Genomic DNA, 17,497 nt, shown 5'->3' with positions numbered 1-17,497 from the left:
TCTCCGATATGTGGATGCTAATTCACAATAAGTGGGTGGCTAGTGAAGAACAGAGATACTTTGGATTAGTCAGAGAGGAGTGAAGGGAAGGGAGGGAATATGGGGGTATGAAAGATAGTAGAAGGAATTGGACATTATTACCAGATGTACATATATGACCACACAACCAGTCTAACTCTATATTATGTACAACCAGAAGAATGAGAAGTTATACTCCATTTATGTATGATATGTCAAAATGCATTCTACTGTCATGTATAACTAATTAGAATAAAAAAATATATAGCTCAGTTGATAAAGTGCTTGCCTTGTATGCACAAGGCCCTGGTTCAATCCCCAGCATCACAAAAACAAACAAACAAATAAGTAAATAGCCAGAGTGAATACTCAAAGTTCAATTAGGAAGCTCTCCTACAACAAATACTCTTAATCCTTGACCTACAGCAGTACTCAAGATACATTTCTAGGCTGAAGTAACTAAAACAAGAAATATGACCTTATACACACAGACCTATAGTTTAAAAAGCAAAGCAAAAAAAACCAAAAATCCCTTTCATTTTATTATGAAAGGAATTTCTTATATTTTAGCAAGATCTTTCCAATTTGCTTGTAAGATGGAAAGATGTTTCTTATTTGCTTTCATGTGACCAATACCCCTGTAAGTTACTTTGCCATATTGCAATTCTTATACAATTACATATATAAGTATGGATATTCTATACATATAGTTCTTCATACCCAACAAGAGATTATCAAGAGCTCAAATCAAAATGATACCAATAAAGCAAACCCTAAAACTAGGAAGTGGGAGACGCTGAAGAGCAGTGAGAAAAAGGATGAGGGGAAAAAAAATCAGGAAAGTGGATAAAGGGAAGGCAGAAACTAATGTTAATAAATGTTGATACTGAGCACCTGTTGTATAGATACCACATTTGGTAGTAGTTTCCCCTTCTGATGCTTTCAGTCTTGACCCAGCAAACAACTTTTCTGTATACAACAGTCTAACTATGGTTTTCTTAACTGTGTGATCTGGCTAATATCTACTTTTCCTCCTTAACTGCTATTTAGACACAACAGGCTACTTTCTGTTCAGGGTATCCAGAATTCTTTCCTGTTGTAGGAAAGACCTACCCTTTCTCATTTCTGAACTTTTTTTCACATTACTCTTTTTCATACTTGGGATTTTAACTCAAAGATCACCTCGGATGGATACGACCAAAGCACAATTTTTACGTGTATGAGACTGTCAGTGAAACCCACTAATTTATACAATTGATATAAGGTTTTTGTTTTGTTTTTGTGCCAGGGATTGAACCCAGAGGCACTTAACCACTGAGCCACACCCCCAGCCTTTTTTTTTTTTTATTTTGTATTTTATTTAGCGAAGGGTCTCGCTGAGTTGCTTAGGGCCTCGCAAACTTGCTGAGGCTGGCTTTGAACTCGGGATCCTCCAGCCTCAGCTTCCAGAGCCGCTGGGTTTCAGGCGGGCGCAGCGGCCTCATCCTTCATATATCTTACCACAACCTGAAACTTTCCTGTTTGTCTGCCCCAACCAACTCCACGTCACCGCATCCCCAGGTTTTGGAACAGAGCTGGCGCCCCATGGCAGCTGATAATACCTGTTTAATGAATGGTGGAGGTGGATGTACTTATTTGCATATTGAGGATGAGGACCTTGAAGCTCAAAAAGTTCAGAGTACTTGCCCTAAGTCAGACAGCAACGGGGCTGAACAGGACCAGCCAGGGCTATATTCTAGTTCTAAGTAACAACCGCAGAAGTGGGAAGCTTAGCAAAGGTGGAGTGGCCACCACGACCCAACATCTCTCTTTATAACCAGGGATATAACACACATTTTCCTCCCTCCCGGACCGACCGTGGGGCCTTCCCGCCCAGCCCCTGGCCGTGCAGGTCCTTACTAGGTAGGAATGAGAAGGCATTTGAGGAGAGTCACCCCGAGCGCCAAAGCAGAAAACCAATTGCCACTACCCGTTAGGGTTCCGAGCGCCGCCATTGCTGCAGCACCACGCACTTTCAATCAATTTGAGCCACATCCGGCCTTCCGCGCATGCGGAGAAGGCCGACTGCGGCGGTGCCCCTGCACTGCGCACACGCGCACATCCGCTTAGCCGCCCAGAGGCCAGAACTCAAGCTTTTAAATTTCCCGCCCACTGTATTCCTCACAGTCCGTGCTCCCGGGGGCAGGACGCCACAGCGCCTGCGCGGGCGCTGGCGGCGACAGTTTGTTTTATTTTCCAATTTATACTTCCACTCAAACAGTCCCTGGTCTGCTGTAGGTCTTGATTTTACTGGCGTTTGGCATAATAGGTGAGAAAAATCTTACCTTGTCTTAGAGCTAAGTTCGGAGTGCTAGTGGAGGAGACGGTTGTTATCCGTTGGTTACAGTAGATATAAGTAGGGAGGCCCCGGAACCGGAATTTAAAATGCAGGTGTAGTGGCACCCCCTCCTCCACAGAAAATTTTAACTAAGCTTCTCCGAAATCTTGACCATAATGGATTTTAGGACTAGAAGCAAAAGAGTCTCTACAAAAGAGTTCAATGTAGGTAAACTTCCTATTTTCATGTTGCCTTATTTTACTTGGCCAGTGGCCTGGAAGAAATAAGTGCTCCAGGTGCTGAACACCCCTTTACTAGTTTTTCAGAAACATTTATCCAGTGTAGTAATTTGTAGAAGTGTGTTTACAAATGCAAAATGTGATAATAAAAAGATAAACCTTTTAACAAAGCCTCTGGCCTTGAGCTGGAGCTTCACAAAAATGTCTACATTTCTAGGATGAGAAATTGGGCTCCATGGTAACAGCTGGCAGGGGGAGAAGGAAGGAAGGGGAGAAGAAGCCCTACCCTTCTCAGGTGTTGTCCTTGAAGGGTTAACTTGCCCAGAACAGTGAAAAGAAAAAGCTGTTTTTATGTGAACTTCTGAGCCCCTCCTCTTACATGCTGGGTATAAAATTCTGAAACTAGGGCTGGGGTTGTAGCTCCAGTGGTAGAGTATTTGACTAGAACGTGTGAGGCACTGGGTTCTGTCCTCAGCACCACATAATAAAAATCCTGAAACTACCTGAACTCTGGGGATTAGTTGATTCAGGGGATTAGTTGATTCCAGTGAAAGCTGTACCCTCTGAACTTGGCTGCAGCCAAATAAAACTGCAATTTTGGTGCCCTGCCTCATGTGTCCCTACAACAGAGGTAGAGAATAACATGAGCAGAGATAGAGGTAGAAACCAATCTATATGGCTAGGACTCCAAGCTAGGACATGGCGGAGCACCTACCTGTGTGGAGCCTGTTCTGGAAGCCTGATACCAAATATTAGAGTCTAATATTTCCCGCACTTAATGTGATAACTAGGAATCTTGTTAAAATTCACATTTGAATCCAATAAACCTAACAAACTCCTAGATTGCATCAATGGTGCTGGTACTCAGCCACAGGCACTGAGGCAAAAAGCAATAGAATTAGTTCTTTTTTTTTTAACCTCCATTTTGATACTAGGGATTGAACCCAGAGCACTTTACCACAGAGCTACATCCCAGCCCTTTTATTTTTATTGTGAGACAGTGTCTCACAAAGTTGCTGAGGCAGGTCTTGAACTTGGCAATTCTCCTGTCTCAACCTCCCCAGGTGCCAGCATTACAGGCATGACCATGGGACCTGGCTGAAGTTAGTTTGTCTCTACTTTGTGCTGTCTGTGGTCTAGGACAAACTTTAAAAACAAAAACAAAACAAAACAAAAAAACCACCTCAGTTTCTTTTTTTGTAAAATAGGAGATAAAAATGGTGATTGTGAGGATTAAGAGAATGTATATAAATTGTGTGGGATAATACCAGGACAGAATAAGTGCTCAATAATGTGTCAGAGAAATTAAATACTCTTCTGAAAGATGCACAGCAAGTAGGTATTAACATGAATTTATATTCTCCGCAGCCATCTGCCATCAACATGTGTATGATGCTCAAATTTATACCTCAAGCTCCACCCTCTTCTCTCACCTGTAGATCCTTATCTACCAACTGCCTACTGGTGTCTGCTATGTGTCCTGCCCCACCTTTTTCGTTTTAGTGCTGGGGATCAAACCCAGGACCTCCTGTAGGCTAGGCAAGCACTCTACTACTGAGCTATGCCCCCCAGGTCTCTTAGATGTTTTAAAGTATCTTGCATTAGTTTCTGCTATATTGCTGCTATAACAAATTACCACAAATTCTGTAGCTTAAACAACACAAATTGATTCTTAACAGTTCTGCAGACTAGAAATCTGAAAGTCCCACTAGGTTAAAGTCAAGGGGTTGATTCCTTTTATTTATTAACTCTGACATTATTTCCTGAGCTTTAGGAGTCCTATTGAGAAAGTCGTTGTCTGTGCCTATATATTGGAGTTTTGTCCCCGTAGTTTCTTCTAGGAGTTGTGTAGTTTCTGATCTAATTCCTAGGTCTTTGATCCATTTTGAGTAGACTTTTGTGCAGGATGAGAGATAAGGTCTAATTTCATTCTTTTACATATGGATAACTAGTTTACCCAGCACTGTTTGTTAAAAAGGCTGTCTTTTCTCCAATGTATGTTTTTTGGCAACTTTGTCAAGGATCAGATGACTGAATCTATGTGTGATTTATCTATGTGTCTTCTGTACCATTGTGTATCCTTTTTTAAAAAATTTTTTAAATATTTTTTTAGTTGTTTATGGACCTTTATTTTATCTATTTATTTATTTATATGTGGTACTGAGAATTGAACCCAATGCCTCAAACATGCTAGGCAAGTGCTCTACCACTGAGCCACATTTCCAACCCCTTATGTCAGCCTTAGTGTTGTCAAGGTAGAATATTTGAACAGATAAAACAATATACAATTTGGAGATGTTTTTCTTAAGCCACATGACTTGGCCAGTTTCCTTTCTAAGAAGTTGATCCATTCTGCTCCAGTTCCTGGGCATTGTTGGTGACTGGAAAGCTCTCCTGACCACTAACAAGCTTCTCTCTGAGAGAAAACATGCTCAGATTTTGATTATCTCACAGATTGCAGCAGTTCTGTGTGTTCTGAGTGCCCAGAGCCTTGTTTTTATTTTCAATTCTTATATTTTTTGGAACCTGAAACTATTATTATAATTGTTCCCATAAATGAAAGGTTGTTTTTTCTTTTAACCTCAGGGTGATTGTTGATAATGTCACTTAGAGAATGAAGTCAAAAAGAAACAGCCAAGTTCCAAGTTTAAAATTTTAAATAAACAATATTGCATTTAGATGTTATAGTATTTATTTATTGCTACATAAAAATTTGCCCCCAATCTTAGAACCTAAAATAAGAAACATTATATCACAATTTCTGTGATCAGGAGCTCAAGAGTGGCTTAGTTGGGTGGCTCTGGCTCAGGGTCTTTCCTGAGATTCCAGCCAGGATGACATCAGAGGCTGTAGCCAACTGAAGATGTGACTGGAGCTGAAGTATCCACTTCCAAGGCCAGCAAAAGGCCTCAGTTCCTATTCATCTGGGATTTTCCCTGGGTGCTTGGTTGTCCTTCGGGGACATAGCAATTGACTGCTGCCAGATATAGATTCAAGAATGAGCAAGAGGGAGAGGTTGTGGCTCACTGGCGGAGTGCTTGCCTCGCACATGTGAGGCACTGGGTTCGATCCTCAGCACCACATAACAAAAATATTGTACCCATGTATAAAAGAAAATAAACAAAAAGAATGAGAAAGAAGCAAGTTGCCATGTTTTTCATGATGTAGAGTCAGGTACACATCAACACTTTAGCATCATTTAGTAGAAGCCACTTACTAAATCCAATCCACAGTCAGGGAAAGGGCAGTTAGACTCCACCACTTGAAGGGAGGAATAGCAAGGAATTTGTTGACATATTTAAAATCTACCAGAGAAGACTTTTTTACATTCTTGGGATATTAGGAAAAAAATTGTACCTAGTGAAAACAAAACTGACTCTTGTCGTGGGAAGGCTCTCCATTTATTATGTCTAGTTTGTTCTCCCTGTCAATAATTTTTGTCTCTTTCTCTGTTATAGCAGAGCCCTCAAAATGTACACATTCTATGTTAAGCCTTGGGTATTCAAGGATGAATAACAGGAACTGCCTTACCTGAGGACTAATGCATGCAGGCACCATGCTGAACACTTCTATTGCTTTTATCTTCATAACTATCCTTTGAGGTAGGTATTGTGATTATCCCCATTTTTTAGATAAGAAACCCAAGGTTCACAGAGGTTAAAAAACTTGCTCAAGGATGCTTAGTAAGTTAAAGAGGTAGGATTTGAATTCAGGACTGTCTACGATTACATTTTCCTATCACCCACATGGAATTTCAGGAGCTTAGAGTCTTCCAAAGCATATGACACAACAAATTGCTGATAGAATGTGAAGAGTCAGCAATTAGAGATAGGAATAAAGGGACACAATGGAGAGAATAATCATATCCCCACTTTCTAGTGGTTACACATTGTCTACAGAGAAAAGTTGAAGCTGTCATTCAGACCTCTATGACACAGACCCTACTTGCTTCTACAGCTTCATCTCACATTGCTTCCTCCCACTTAATCTACTCTAGCCACATGAAAGAGTTAGATAGTAGTTAGTGATGATCAGTGAAATGTGAACCAATAACACAGCAAGGTCACAGAGTTTCTTTGAATTGCCTTTAATGAACAATCAAGTAACTTTGTAGAACAACAAGTATACCAACTCTGAGAATAAATAGATGGACACAAAGAGAGCCAATTAAGGAATACATCAAGAAGGAAAGATCAATGGGACTAACTCCTCTACTGAGGTCATTGTAAAGTTAGGATTTATGGCCATAAGTTTCTCAATGTATTTCAGAAGGAAATTTCTTTAGTAATTCAGGTGCACTAAAGATGAGGTCTGCCTGGCCACAGACCCTGGCACCTGCATTAATCTAGAAATTGACTTGTGAATGAAGCCCCCTGAATGGGGTGGTCACCATGATAGTTCTGGAGAGGACCAACTAAGGTCAAAAACTCTCCTGCCTGATGTGAAGGAGGAGTTAAACATCTAATTGGTAAAGACTGCATTAGGTGGAACCCAGTTCTCCTGAAAAACATTAAATGGTAATAAATTTGGAAATGACATTGTTCCTTTGTTTTTGCTCAGAAGTTACTCTCTATCTTTCTTTAAGAATTTAACCTTTATTTTTTATTTATTTGCTTTTTTATGTGGTGCTGAGGATCGAACCCGGGCCGCACGCATGCCAGGCAAGTGTGCTACCGCTTGAGCCACATCCCCAGCCCCTGAAAATGAAATTTTTTAAAAATATTTTTTTAGTTGTATATGGACACAATATCTTTATTTATTTATTTTTATGTGGTGCTGAGGATCAAACCCAGTTCCTCACACACGCCAGGCAAGTGCTCTACCACTGAGCCATAACCCCAAGCCCTGAAATTTTTTTTAACAGTAAGTTTCTTCTATCTTCCTTCAAATCTGTCTTTGAATAAAACATATTTTCCTACCAATTTAAATCGGAATATTTCTGGAGTGGTTTAGCCTTTCCCCAGGTCAGCACTGGAGCTGCTTGGTAACAGGGGACACCCTGTGGCCAGGTAGCTAAAGAGGGTGGAGGAGGGGCAGGCTGACTCTAAAGATTTAAAGAACTTGCTGTGACCCCAGCTGTTCAGAAAAGTTTTATAAATATGCTGTATGAGCAGACTTTTCCTGGAATTGAAAGTACTCCCTGAATTACAGGTAAGAACACAGGCTATGAATGAAGGAGTAGGAAATATGTCATGTGAAAACATAAGTCTGAGAATCTATAGAAATATCAGCAAGGGCTTTGGCTTCTACAGGCCATAAAATCAGGAAATGGCTGGGTAAAGTCAGTTTTACCTAGATCTAAATTGCCCCTCCCTACCTTAAGCTATAAGGTTGTTAAGGTTGTGTCTTGGGCAGCTCCATCCTACCCTTCCCGCTTCAGCCCACCTGTTCCTACCTTTTGGCCATCCCAACAAGCATTCATTCCTGAGTCTAGTCACAAAGAAATCTTAGGACATACAAAAAGGGCAGAACACCTCACTTCTGGGAATACCAGGATACCAGCTATGGCGCCCTTCTCCCTCCCCGGAGAAGTCAATGTTACCCCTTTTAAAATAAACCCTGCTAAAAAAAATAAATAAATAAAATAAAATAAACCCTGCTTTATATGCTTGACTTGGCATGCTTAACTTCAACATGTGAGGGAGCAGAACTCGTCACCCGATAACCAGTGATATCAAATGCATTAAAAGAAATCTACAGCTGGGTGCAATGGTGCACACCTGTAATCCCAGAAGCTCAGGAGGATAAGGCAGGAGAATTGTGAGTTTCAAAGCCAGCCTCAGCAACTTAGTGAGACCCTAAGCAACTTAATGAGACCCTGTCTCTAAATAAATATAAATACAGGTGGGAATATGGATCAGTGGTTAAGCACCCCTAAATTCAATCCCTGATACCAAAAGAAAGAAAAAAAACCTACAGAAAGGGTTTTGGGAAATTGCCTTGGATCCTTTGGGCTGGGTCATGAAGGATTTGTGGTAGCATGTCATGGGCATTGGGGAGAGGGAACAGCACATACAAAGGTAGAGATGCATAAATAACAAGGTATATTCAGAGAAGTCCTATCACAGGAGAACAAGGAGCTGAAACTCCAAACATCTATTCTTGTGTCTCAATAAAAAATTTAAAGTCAGACACAAAAAGTCAAGCAAGAGAATTTTATTATGAGTGAAAGAACACTATCGAGAGAGAGAGAGAGAGAGAGAGAGAGTCAAGGCGGGGATTGTAGCTCAGAGATAGAGCACTTGCCCAGCATGGGTGAGGCATTGGATTCAATCCTCAGCACCACATAAAAAAGCAAATAAATAAAAAATAAAGGTTAAATTCTTAAAGAAAGATAGAGAGTAACTTCTGAGCAAGCCCTTATCAAGGTGGTATTCTAAATAAATGCAACTCCTTTCCAAAGAGGAATCCTAGAGCTGGCAGTTGTTTGGATGTTAATTTTTTCCATCTTCTTATCTAACTATTTGTTTATGAAGGTGCCTTAGTTTAGGCTTCTATAAAAAAAAATACCATAAACCAGACACAGTGGCACATGACTATCATCCCAGCTACTCAGGAAGCAGAGGCAGGAGGATCACAAGTTTGAGGCCAGCATGGACAATCTAGAGAGACCCTGCCTTTTTAAAAAATTTTTATTTTTAAAAATTTATTCTAATTAGTTATACATGATAGCAGAGGAGACCCTGTCTTTAAAATGGGCTGGGGATATAGATTAGTGGAGAGTGTGCTTATATATAGCATGTTCAAGTCCTTTGGTTTGACTCCTAGTATGGGGTGAGAGGGGAGATGTGGGAGGCCACCTGTAAATTATTTGAGCTTATTTGAGCCTCTTCTCTCTGCCTGAGCCAGTAAGATTTAGGTTTGGCTTTGCAAACTATTTTGTGGCTCCTCTGCTCAATAGATTGCGAAATGCACGTGACCTCTGCCTTTTCTGGGCTAGGGACACTGCTCTTGTAGCTCCAAAGTTAGGCATAATGCATTGGAAACTGGACAGCCCACCTCCTACCTTAATTGGCTAAGTATATTCTATGGAAAACCTTTGATGTCCCGCCCCCCCCCCCCCCCCGATAAATAAAGCAAGCACTGGCTCCATCTCCTTATTTCCAGTGTGGAAGCTTGATCCCTAAGATGGGATAGCCATCCTGCCCCCCACCTTTCTAAAATTCCTGTGTCCTGTGGTTTCTTCCCTGTTTTCTCTTTCTTAGTTTTATTTCACAGCCAACTGGTTACACTTGAGGAGCTCCAACTTTCATCGCCTGTGTGGGACATGGCTGTGAGGGTGGTGAGGGGGACAACCATAGACTAGTGACTTACAAACAACAGACATTTATTTCTCACAGTTCTAAGGCTCTTAAGTCAGGTAGAGGGTTCTGGCCTGGGCCCCCTCCAAGCTGCAGACTGCCAGTGTTTCATTGTGTCCTCACCTGGTAGAGAGTGAGACAGCTCTCTGGGATCCATTTGTGAGGACTGTACTCTCAGGACTTAATTACTTCCCAAAGACCCCTCCTCCTGATGTTATGGCACTAAGGGTTAGGATTTCAACATACGAATTTTGGGATAGGAGGACACAAATAGTTCAAAACAGAGTATTTGACCCACAGTTCTAAATCAGGTCTTATCTGATTCATTTTGGTTGCTCCAGTTCCCTGCACAGAGTTTGGGATATTTGTAACATTTGTTGAATAAGTAGATTGATGGGAATGACTTACTGAAAAAAAAAAAAACTATTTAAAGAGTGGAACTGGGCAGTGGGGTGGGGTTGGAGTATCTCAGTGGTAGAGCACCTGGCATGTTTGAGGCCTTGGATTCAATTCCCCCCAAAAAGTGTTTGATATTAATTACCTGATAGTTTTAAGAGATCTTAAGTTTTAAGAGATCTTAAGTTATGTGAAACAAACAGGCTAAGGGCCTTAATGTTAGTTCCAGTTCTGTTTCTGACTTGCTGTACAACCAGGGCATGTCACTTTTCCTTTCTTTCTGTACCTTGGTAGAAAAATGAGAAGGTGGTTTTTGTTATTCCTCTTTGTTCTACCAGCCACACCTCATTCTAATCCCCACCTGCAATCTGATGCTTCACAGTGGGGACCTGGTTGGCCTGCTGGGTGGCTTATTATTAAAACCCACCTGCTTGGTTAAGACGTGTTTTCAAAGCAGAGTCGACCTAGAATTATTCTAGCTCATGGTTCTTATTCAGGACACCTGTGCATTTCTCACTCTCCTTCAGTGCTTATGTAAAGCTGGATGTTGAATGAACTCCTTTTTGTCTCCTTTGCTTTATGTATTAAATGCCAGGGATAGAGCTCTTACCTAGCATATGAGAGGCGTTGGGTTGATTCCCAGCACTAGGGGGAAAAAGTTCCCATCAGTTTTTTCTTGTGTCCAGCCTCCATACATGAATGTGTGTATGTAGCCAGCATGGTGACACATACCTGTAATTCCAGTGACTTGTGGGGGCTGAGACGGAAGGATTGCAAGTTCAAGGTCAGCCTCAGCAATTTAGTAAAAGAGACTATTACAGAGCTGAGGCCTTCTAGGAAACTGAGGCAACACAAATACTCCCCCTTCAAATCCTGATTCTTTGGGCCAAGTCAGAAAGATTTCAGACATGCCACTTAGAGCAACAGGAATGATTTTATTGAAAGGATAGGAAAAGAGAAAGGATACACTCTCAAGGGAGAAAGTGGGTCCTCTCAGAGAGAAGAGGGACAATGTGTCTTTCCTGCATTCCAGTTTGATTGGGGATCCCAGAAAGTTTCCAGAGAATCTGATCCAGGTCCACCTTTTGACTTTTGGCTGGCAGCAAGATAACATCAGATTGTCAAGTCCCCACTGCCATGGCAACTCTAGGTCACCTTGGCCCATGCTGTCCTGTTCTAATTGGACTCTTAACCATACATTCTTATAGCTTTTAAGATTAGGAGGAACTGTCCTTATCTCCCAGAGTTTCAGCATCTAGTCACAAAAGTCTCCTGGGTTCTTCCCATCAACATTATCTTGGGTCCATTTTCTCCTGCGCTTAACAGGTTTGCTGAGAAATATGACATATGCTGTCCACAGAGGCCTTGCAGGGCTGTAGGTAAATTGTTTCTTGGAAAAGAGTCTGAAGAGGCAAAGGTTTGCAAGGATCAGTTGATCACAGTGGGCCCATTTTATAGAACTCGTTATCTGTTCCCTAATAAGACTATCTTAAAATTTAAAAAATAAATAAATAAAAAGAACTGGTGATATGGTTCAGTGATAAAGTGCTCTTGGGTTCAATCCTAGGGAAAAAAAGAATGTGTGTGTGTGTGTGTGTGTGTGTGTGCGCGCGCGCGTCTGTGCACATGCAAGTGCACACAACCACTTTCTTTATTTTATTTTTATTTTTATGTGGTGCTGAGGATGGAACCCTGTGCCTCACATGTGCTAGGCAGGCACTTTGCCACTGAGCTACAGGCCCAGCTTTCCACATATCCACTTTCTTTTTTTATTTTTAAGAAGTTTTTTTCTTTTTTAAATTAATTTAAAAAAAAATAAATTACAGCGGAATGCATTACAAACTTATTACACATATACAGCACAATTTTTCATATCTCTGGTTGTATATAAAGTACATTGACACTAATTCGTGTCTTCATACTTTGGATAATGATGTCTATAACATTACTAGAAAAAAGATTTTTGGCAAAAAATCAGTGATGTGCAAAACATGAATAAACTAGAAATATTTTCAAAGTACAAACTAATCTTACATAAATGGGATGTTAATAGTTGTAGGGCTTCTCATCTTTGCTCTTGTGATGGTGCCAGGCTTGATTTCAAAAGTATTCTATATCCTGCTATAGAGGCATGGAATTCTGGTTTCCTTATGCTCATAATAGCTTTTTTTTTTTCCTTTTTTCTTTAAATTTTTTTATTGGTTGTTCACAACATTACAAAGCTCTTGACATATCATATTTCATACATTAGATTGAAGTGGGTTATGAACCCCCAATTTTACCCCAAATGCAGATTGCAGAATCACGTCGGTTACACATCCACAATTTTACATAATGCGCTATTAGTAATTGTTCTATTCTGCTACCTTTCCTAACCCCTACTATCCCCCCTCCCCTCCCCTCCCAACTTCTCTCTCTACCCCATCTACTGTAATTCATTTCTCTCTTTGTTTATTTTCCCATTCCCCTCACAACCTCTTATATGTAATTTTGTTTAGCAGTGAGGGTCTCCCTTCATTTCCGTGCAATTTCCCTTTTCTCTCCCTTTCCCTCCCATCTCATGTCGCTGTTTAATGTTACTCTTTTCTTCCTACTCTTCCTCCCTGCTCTGTTCATAGTTGCTCTAATTATATCAAAGAAGACATTTGGTATTTGTTTTTTAGGGATTGGCTAGCTTCACTAAGCATAATCTGCTCTAGTGCCATCCATTTCCCTGCAAATTCTATGATTTTGTCATTTTTTATTGCTGCATAGTACTCCATTGTGTATAGATGCCACATTTTTTTTATCCATTCATCTATTGAAGGGCATCTGTGTTGGTTCCACAGTCTAGCTATTGTGAATTGTGCTGCTATGAACATCGATGTGGCAGTATCCCTGTAGTGTGCTCTTTTAAGGTCTTCAGGGAATAGTCCGAGAAGGGCAATAGCAGGGTCAAATGGTGGTTCCATTCCCAGCTTTCCCAGGAATCTCCAAACTGCTTTCCAAATTGGCCGCACCAATTTGCAGTTCCACCAGCAATGTACAAGTGTACCCTTTTCTCCACATCCTTGCCAGCACTTGTTGTTGTTTGACTTCATAGTGGCTGCCAATCTTACTGGAGTGAGATGGTATCTTAGGGTGGTTTTGATTTGCATTTCTCTGACTGCTAGAGATGGAGAGCATTTTTTCATGTACTTGTTGATTGATTGTATATCCTCCTCTGAGAAGTGTCTGTTCAGGTCCTTGGCCCATTTGTCGATTGGGTTATTTGTTATCTTATTGTCTAATTTTTTGAGTTCTTTGTATACTCTGGATATTAGGGCTCTATCTGAAGTGTGAGGCGTAAAAATTTGTTCCCAGGATGTAGGCTCCCTATTTACCTCTCTTATTGTTTCTTTTGCTGAGAAAAAACATTTTAAGTTTAATTAAGTCCCATTTGTTGATTCTAGTTGTTAACTCTTGTGCTATGGGTGTCCTATTAAGGAATTTGGAGCCCGACCCCACAATCTGTAGATCGGAGCCAACTTTTTCTTCTATCAGACGCAGAGTTTCTGATTTGATATCAAGCTCCCTGATCCATTTTAAGTTAACTTTTGTGCATGGCGAGAGAAAGGGATTCAGTTTCATTTTGTTGCATATGGATTTCCAGTTTTCCCAACACCATTTGTTGAAGATGCTATCCTTCCTCCATTGCATGCTTATAGCCCCCTTATCAAATATAAGATAGTTGTAACTTTGTGGATTAGTCTCTGTGTCCTCTATTTTATACCATTGGTCCACCCGCCTGTTTTGGTACCAGTACCATGCTGTTTTTGTCACTATTGCTCTGTAATATAGTTTGAAATCTGGTATTGCTATACCGCCTGATTCACACTTTCTGCTTAGAATTGCTTTTGCTATTCTGGGTCTTTTATTTTTCCATATGAATTTCATGATTGCTTTATCTATTTCTACAAGAAATGCCGTTGGGATTTTGATTGGCATTGCATTAAATCTATAGAGAACTTTTGGTAATATCGCCATTTTGATGATGTTAGTTCTGCCTATCCATGAACAGGGTATATTTTTCCATCTTCTAAGATCTTCTTCTACTTCTCTCTTTAGGGTTCTGTAGTTTTCATTGTATAAATCTTTCACCTCTTTTGTTAGGTTGATTCCCAGGTATTTTATTTTTTTTGAGGATATTGTGAATGGAGTGTTTTTCCTCATTTCCATTTCAGAAGTTTTGTCACTGATATACAGAAATGCCTTTGATTTATGCGTGTTGATTTTATATCCTGCTACTTTGCTGAATTCATTTATTAGTTCTAGTAGTTTCTTTGTGGACCCTTTTGGGTCTTCTAGGTATAGAATCATGTCATCTGCAAATAGTGATAATTTAAGTTCTTCTTTTCCAATTTTTATGCCTTTAATTTCTTTCGTCTGTCTAATTGCTCTGGCCAGTGTTTCGAGAACTATATTGAATAGAAGTGGAGATAGAGGGCATCCCTGTCTTGTTCCAGATTTTAGAGGGAATGCCTTCAACTTTTGTCCATTCAGAATGATGCTAGCCTGAGGCTTAGCATAGATAGCTTTTACAAAATCAAGGTAAGTTCCTGTTATCCCTAGTTTTTCTAATGTTTTGAACATAAAGGGATGCTGTACTTTGTCGAATGCTTTCTCTGCATCTATCAAGATGATCATATGGTTCTTATCTTTAAGTCTATTGATGTGGTGAATAACATTTATTGATTTCCGTATGTTGAACCATCCTTGCATCCCAGGGATGAATCCTACTTGATCATGGTGCACTATTTTTTTGATGTGTTTTTGTATTCGATTCGCCAGAATTTTATTGAGGATTTTTGCATCTAGGTTTATTAGAGATATTGGTCTGTAGTTTTCTTTCTTTGAGGTGTCTTTGTCATGTTTCGGGATCAGGGTGATGTTGGCCTCATAGAATGAATTTGGAAGGGCTCCCTCTTTTTCTATTTCCTGAAATAACTTGAAAAGTATTGGTATTAATTCTTCTTTAAAGGTTTTGTAAAACTCTGCTGTATACCCATCCAGTCCTGGGCTTTTCTTGGTTGGTAGTCTTTTGATGGCTTCTTCAATTTCATCCATTGATATTGGTCTGTTCAGATTGTGTGTATCCTCCTGACCCAGTCTGGGCAAATCATATGACTTAAGAAATATATCGATGTCTTCACTATCCTCTATTTTATTGGAATATAGGTTTTCAAAATAATTTCTAATTGTCTTCTGTATTTCTGTAGCATCTGTTGTGATATTGCCTTTTTCATCCCGTATGTTAGTAATTTGAGTTCTCTCTCTTCTTCTCTTCGTTAGCATGGCTAAAGGTCTGTCGATCTTATTTATTTTTTCGAAGAACCAACTTTTAGTTTTGTTAATTTTTTCAATAGTTTCTTTTGTTTCAATTTCATTGATTTCCGCTCTGATTTTAATTATTTCTTGCCTTCTGCTAGGTTTGCTGATGTTTTGCTCTTCCTTTTCTAGGGCTTTGAGTTGGAGTGTGAGCTCATTTATTTGTTGGTTTCTTCTTTTTTTGAGGAATGACCACCAGGCGATGAATTTTCCTCTTAAAACTGCTTTCATTGTGTCCCATAGATTCCGATATGTTGTGTCTGTATTTTCATTTATCTCTAAGAATTTTTTGATTTCCTCCTTTATGTCTTCTGTAACCCATTGATCATTCAGTAATATATTGTTCATTTTCCATGTGATGTAGGATTTTTCCTTCCTTCTTTTATCATTGATTTCCAGTTTCATTCCATTATGATCAGATAAAATGCATGGTATTATCTCCACCCCTTTATATTTACTGAGGGTTCCCTATGGCATAATATATGGTCTATTTTTGAGAAGGATCCATGTGCTGCTGAGAAAAAAGTATATCCATTTGATGATGGTTGATATATTCTATATAAGTCAGTTAAGTCTAGGTTATTGATTGTGATATTGAGTTCTATAGTTTCTTTATTCAACTTTTGTTTGGAGGATCTATCCAATGGTGAGAGAGGTGTGTTGAAGTCTCCCATAATTATTGTGTTGTGGTCTATTTGATTCTTGAATTTGAGGAGAATTTGTTTCATGAATGTCGCAGCACCATTATTTGGTGCATAAATATTGATAATTGTTATGTCTTGTTGGTGAATGGTTCCTTTTAACAGTATATAATGACCTTCTTTATCCCTTTTGATTAACTTAGTCTTGAAGTCGATTTTATTCGATATGAGGATGGCCACCCCTGCTTGCTTGCGAGGACTGTGTGTGTGGTATATTTTTTCCCATCCTTTCACCTTCAGCCTGTGTATGTCTTTTCCAATCAGATGTGTCTCCTGGAGGCAGCATATTGTTGGATTTGTTTTTTTAATCCATGATACCAGCCTATGTCGCTTTATTGGAGAGTTTAGGCCATTAACATTCAGAGTTACTATTGATATGTGGTTTGAACTTCCATCCATGTTTGATTGTTTATCCTTTTTTTAAAAAAATTTTTTAGTTTGTTTCTCCATGATTGTCTTTCCCCTCGCCCTCTGTCTTTACTGAGGCACTTCCCACTGATGGTTTTGGTTATTGTTTTTCATTTCTTCTTCTTGTAGTGTTTTGCTCAAAATGCTTTGCAATGCTGGTTTTCTGGCTGCAAATTCTTTTAACTTTTGTTTATCATGAAAGATTTTTATTTCGTTGTCATACCTGATGCTTAATTTTGCTGGATACAGAATTCTTGGTTGGCATCCATTGTCTTTCAGTGTTTGAAATACATTGTTCCATGACCTTCTTGCTTTCAGTGTCTGTGATGAAAAATCCGTTGTTAACCGTATTGGTTTACCCCTAAATGTAATCTGTCTCCTTTCTCTTGTAGCTTTTAATATTTTCTCCTTGTTCTGTATATTGGATATCTTCATAACAATGTGTCTTGGCGTTGGTCTACTGTGATTTTGTGTGCTCGGTGTCCTGTATGCATCTTCAATTTGTATATGTTTCCTTTTTTATTTCTGGAAAGTTTTCTGTAATTATTTCATTCAGCAGGTTACTCATTCCCTTGGTTTGAATCTCTGTACCTTCTTCTATCCCGATGACTCGTAAGTTTGGTTTCTTCATGTTATCCCATAACTCTTGGATGTTTTTCTCGTGATTTTTTACCAGCCTTTCTGAGTTGGCTAGACTCTTTTCAAGATGGTATATTTTGTCTTCATTATCTGACGTTCTGGCTTCTACTTGCTCCACTCTGTTAGTGATAC

The 17,497-nt window shown here is 39.6% G+C and overlaps 1 protein-coding gene across 5 annotated transcripts in view; it reads right to left on the bottom strand.

The window, feature by feature from the left end:
* Nucleotides 1-2,046, bottom strand: part of ALG8 (ALG8 alpha-1,3-glucosyltransferase) — a 40,420-nt gene extending 38,374 nt beyond the window's left edge. For all 5 annotated transcript variants that reach the window (XM_081282675.1, XM_081282678.1, XM_081282680.1 and 2 more), the window contains exon 1: nucleotides 1,918-2,046. In XM_081282675.1, the coding sequence (XP_081138801.1) occupies nucleotides 1,918-2,012 (95 nt within the window). In that variant the 5' untranslated portion in view covers nucleotides 2,013-2,046. The remainder of the gene's footprint in view (nucleotides 1-1,917) is intronic.
* Between the last annotated feature and the right edge of the window lie 15,451 nt (nucleotides 2,047-17,497).

The sequence above is a fragment of the Spermophilus citellus genome (genome assembly GCF_964194105.1).
Source record: "Spermophilus citellus genome assembly, chromosome: 2".
NCBI lineage: Eukaryota > Metazoa > Chordata > Mammalia > Rodentia > Sciuridae > Spermophilus > Spermophilus citellus.
This window is presented reverse-complemented; position numbering and strand designations above follow the sequence as displayed.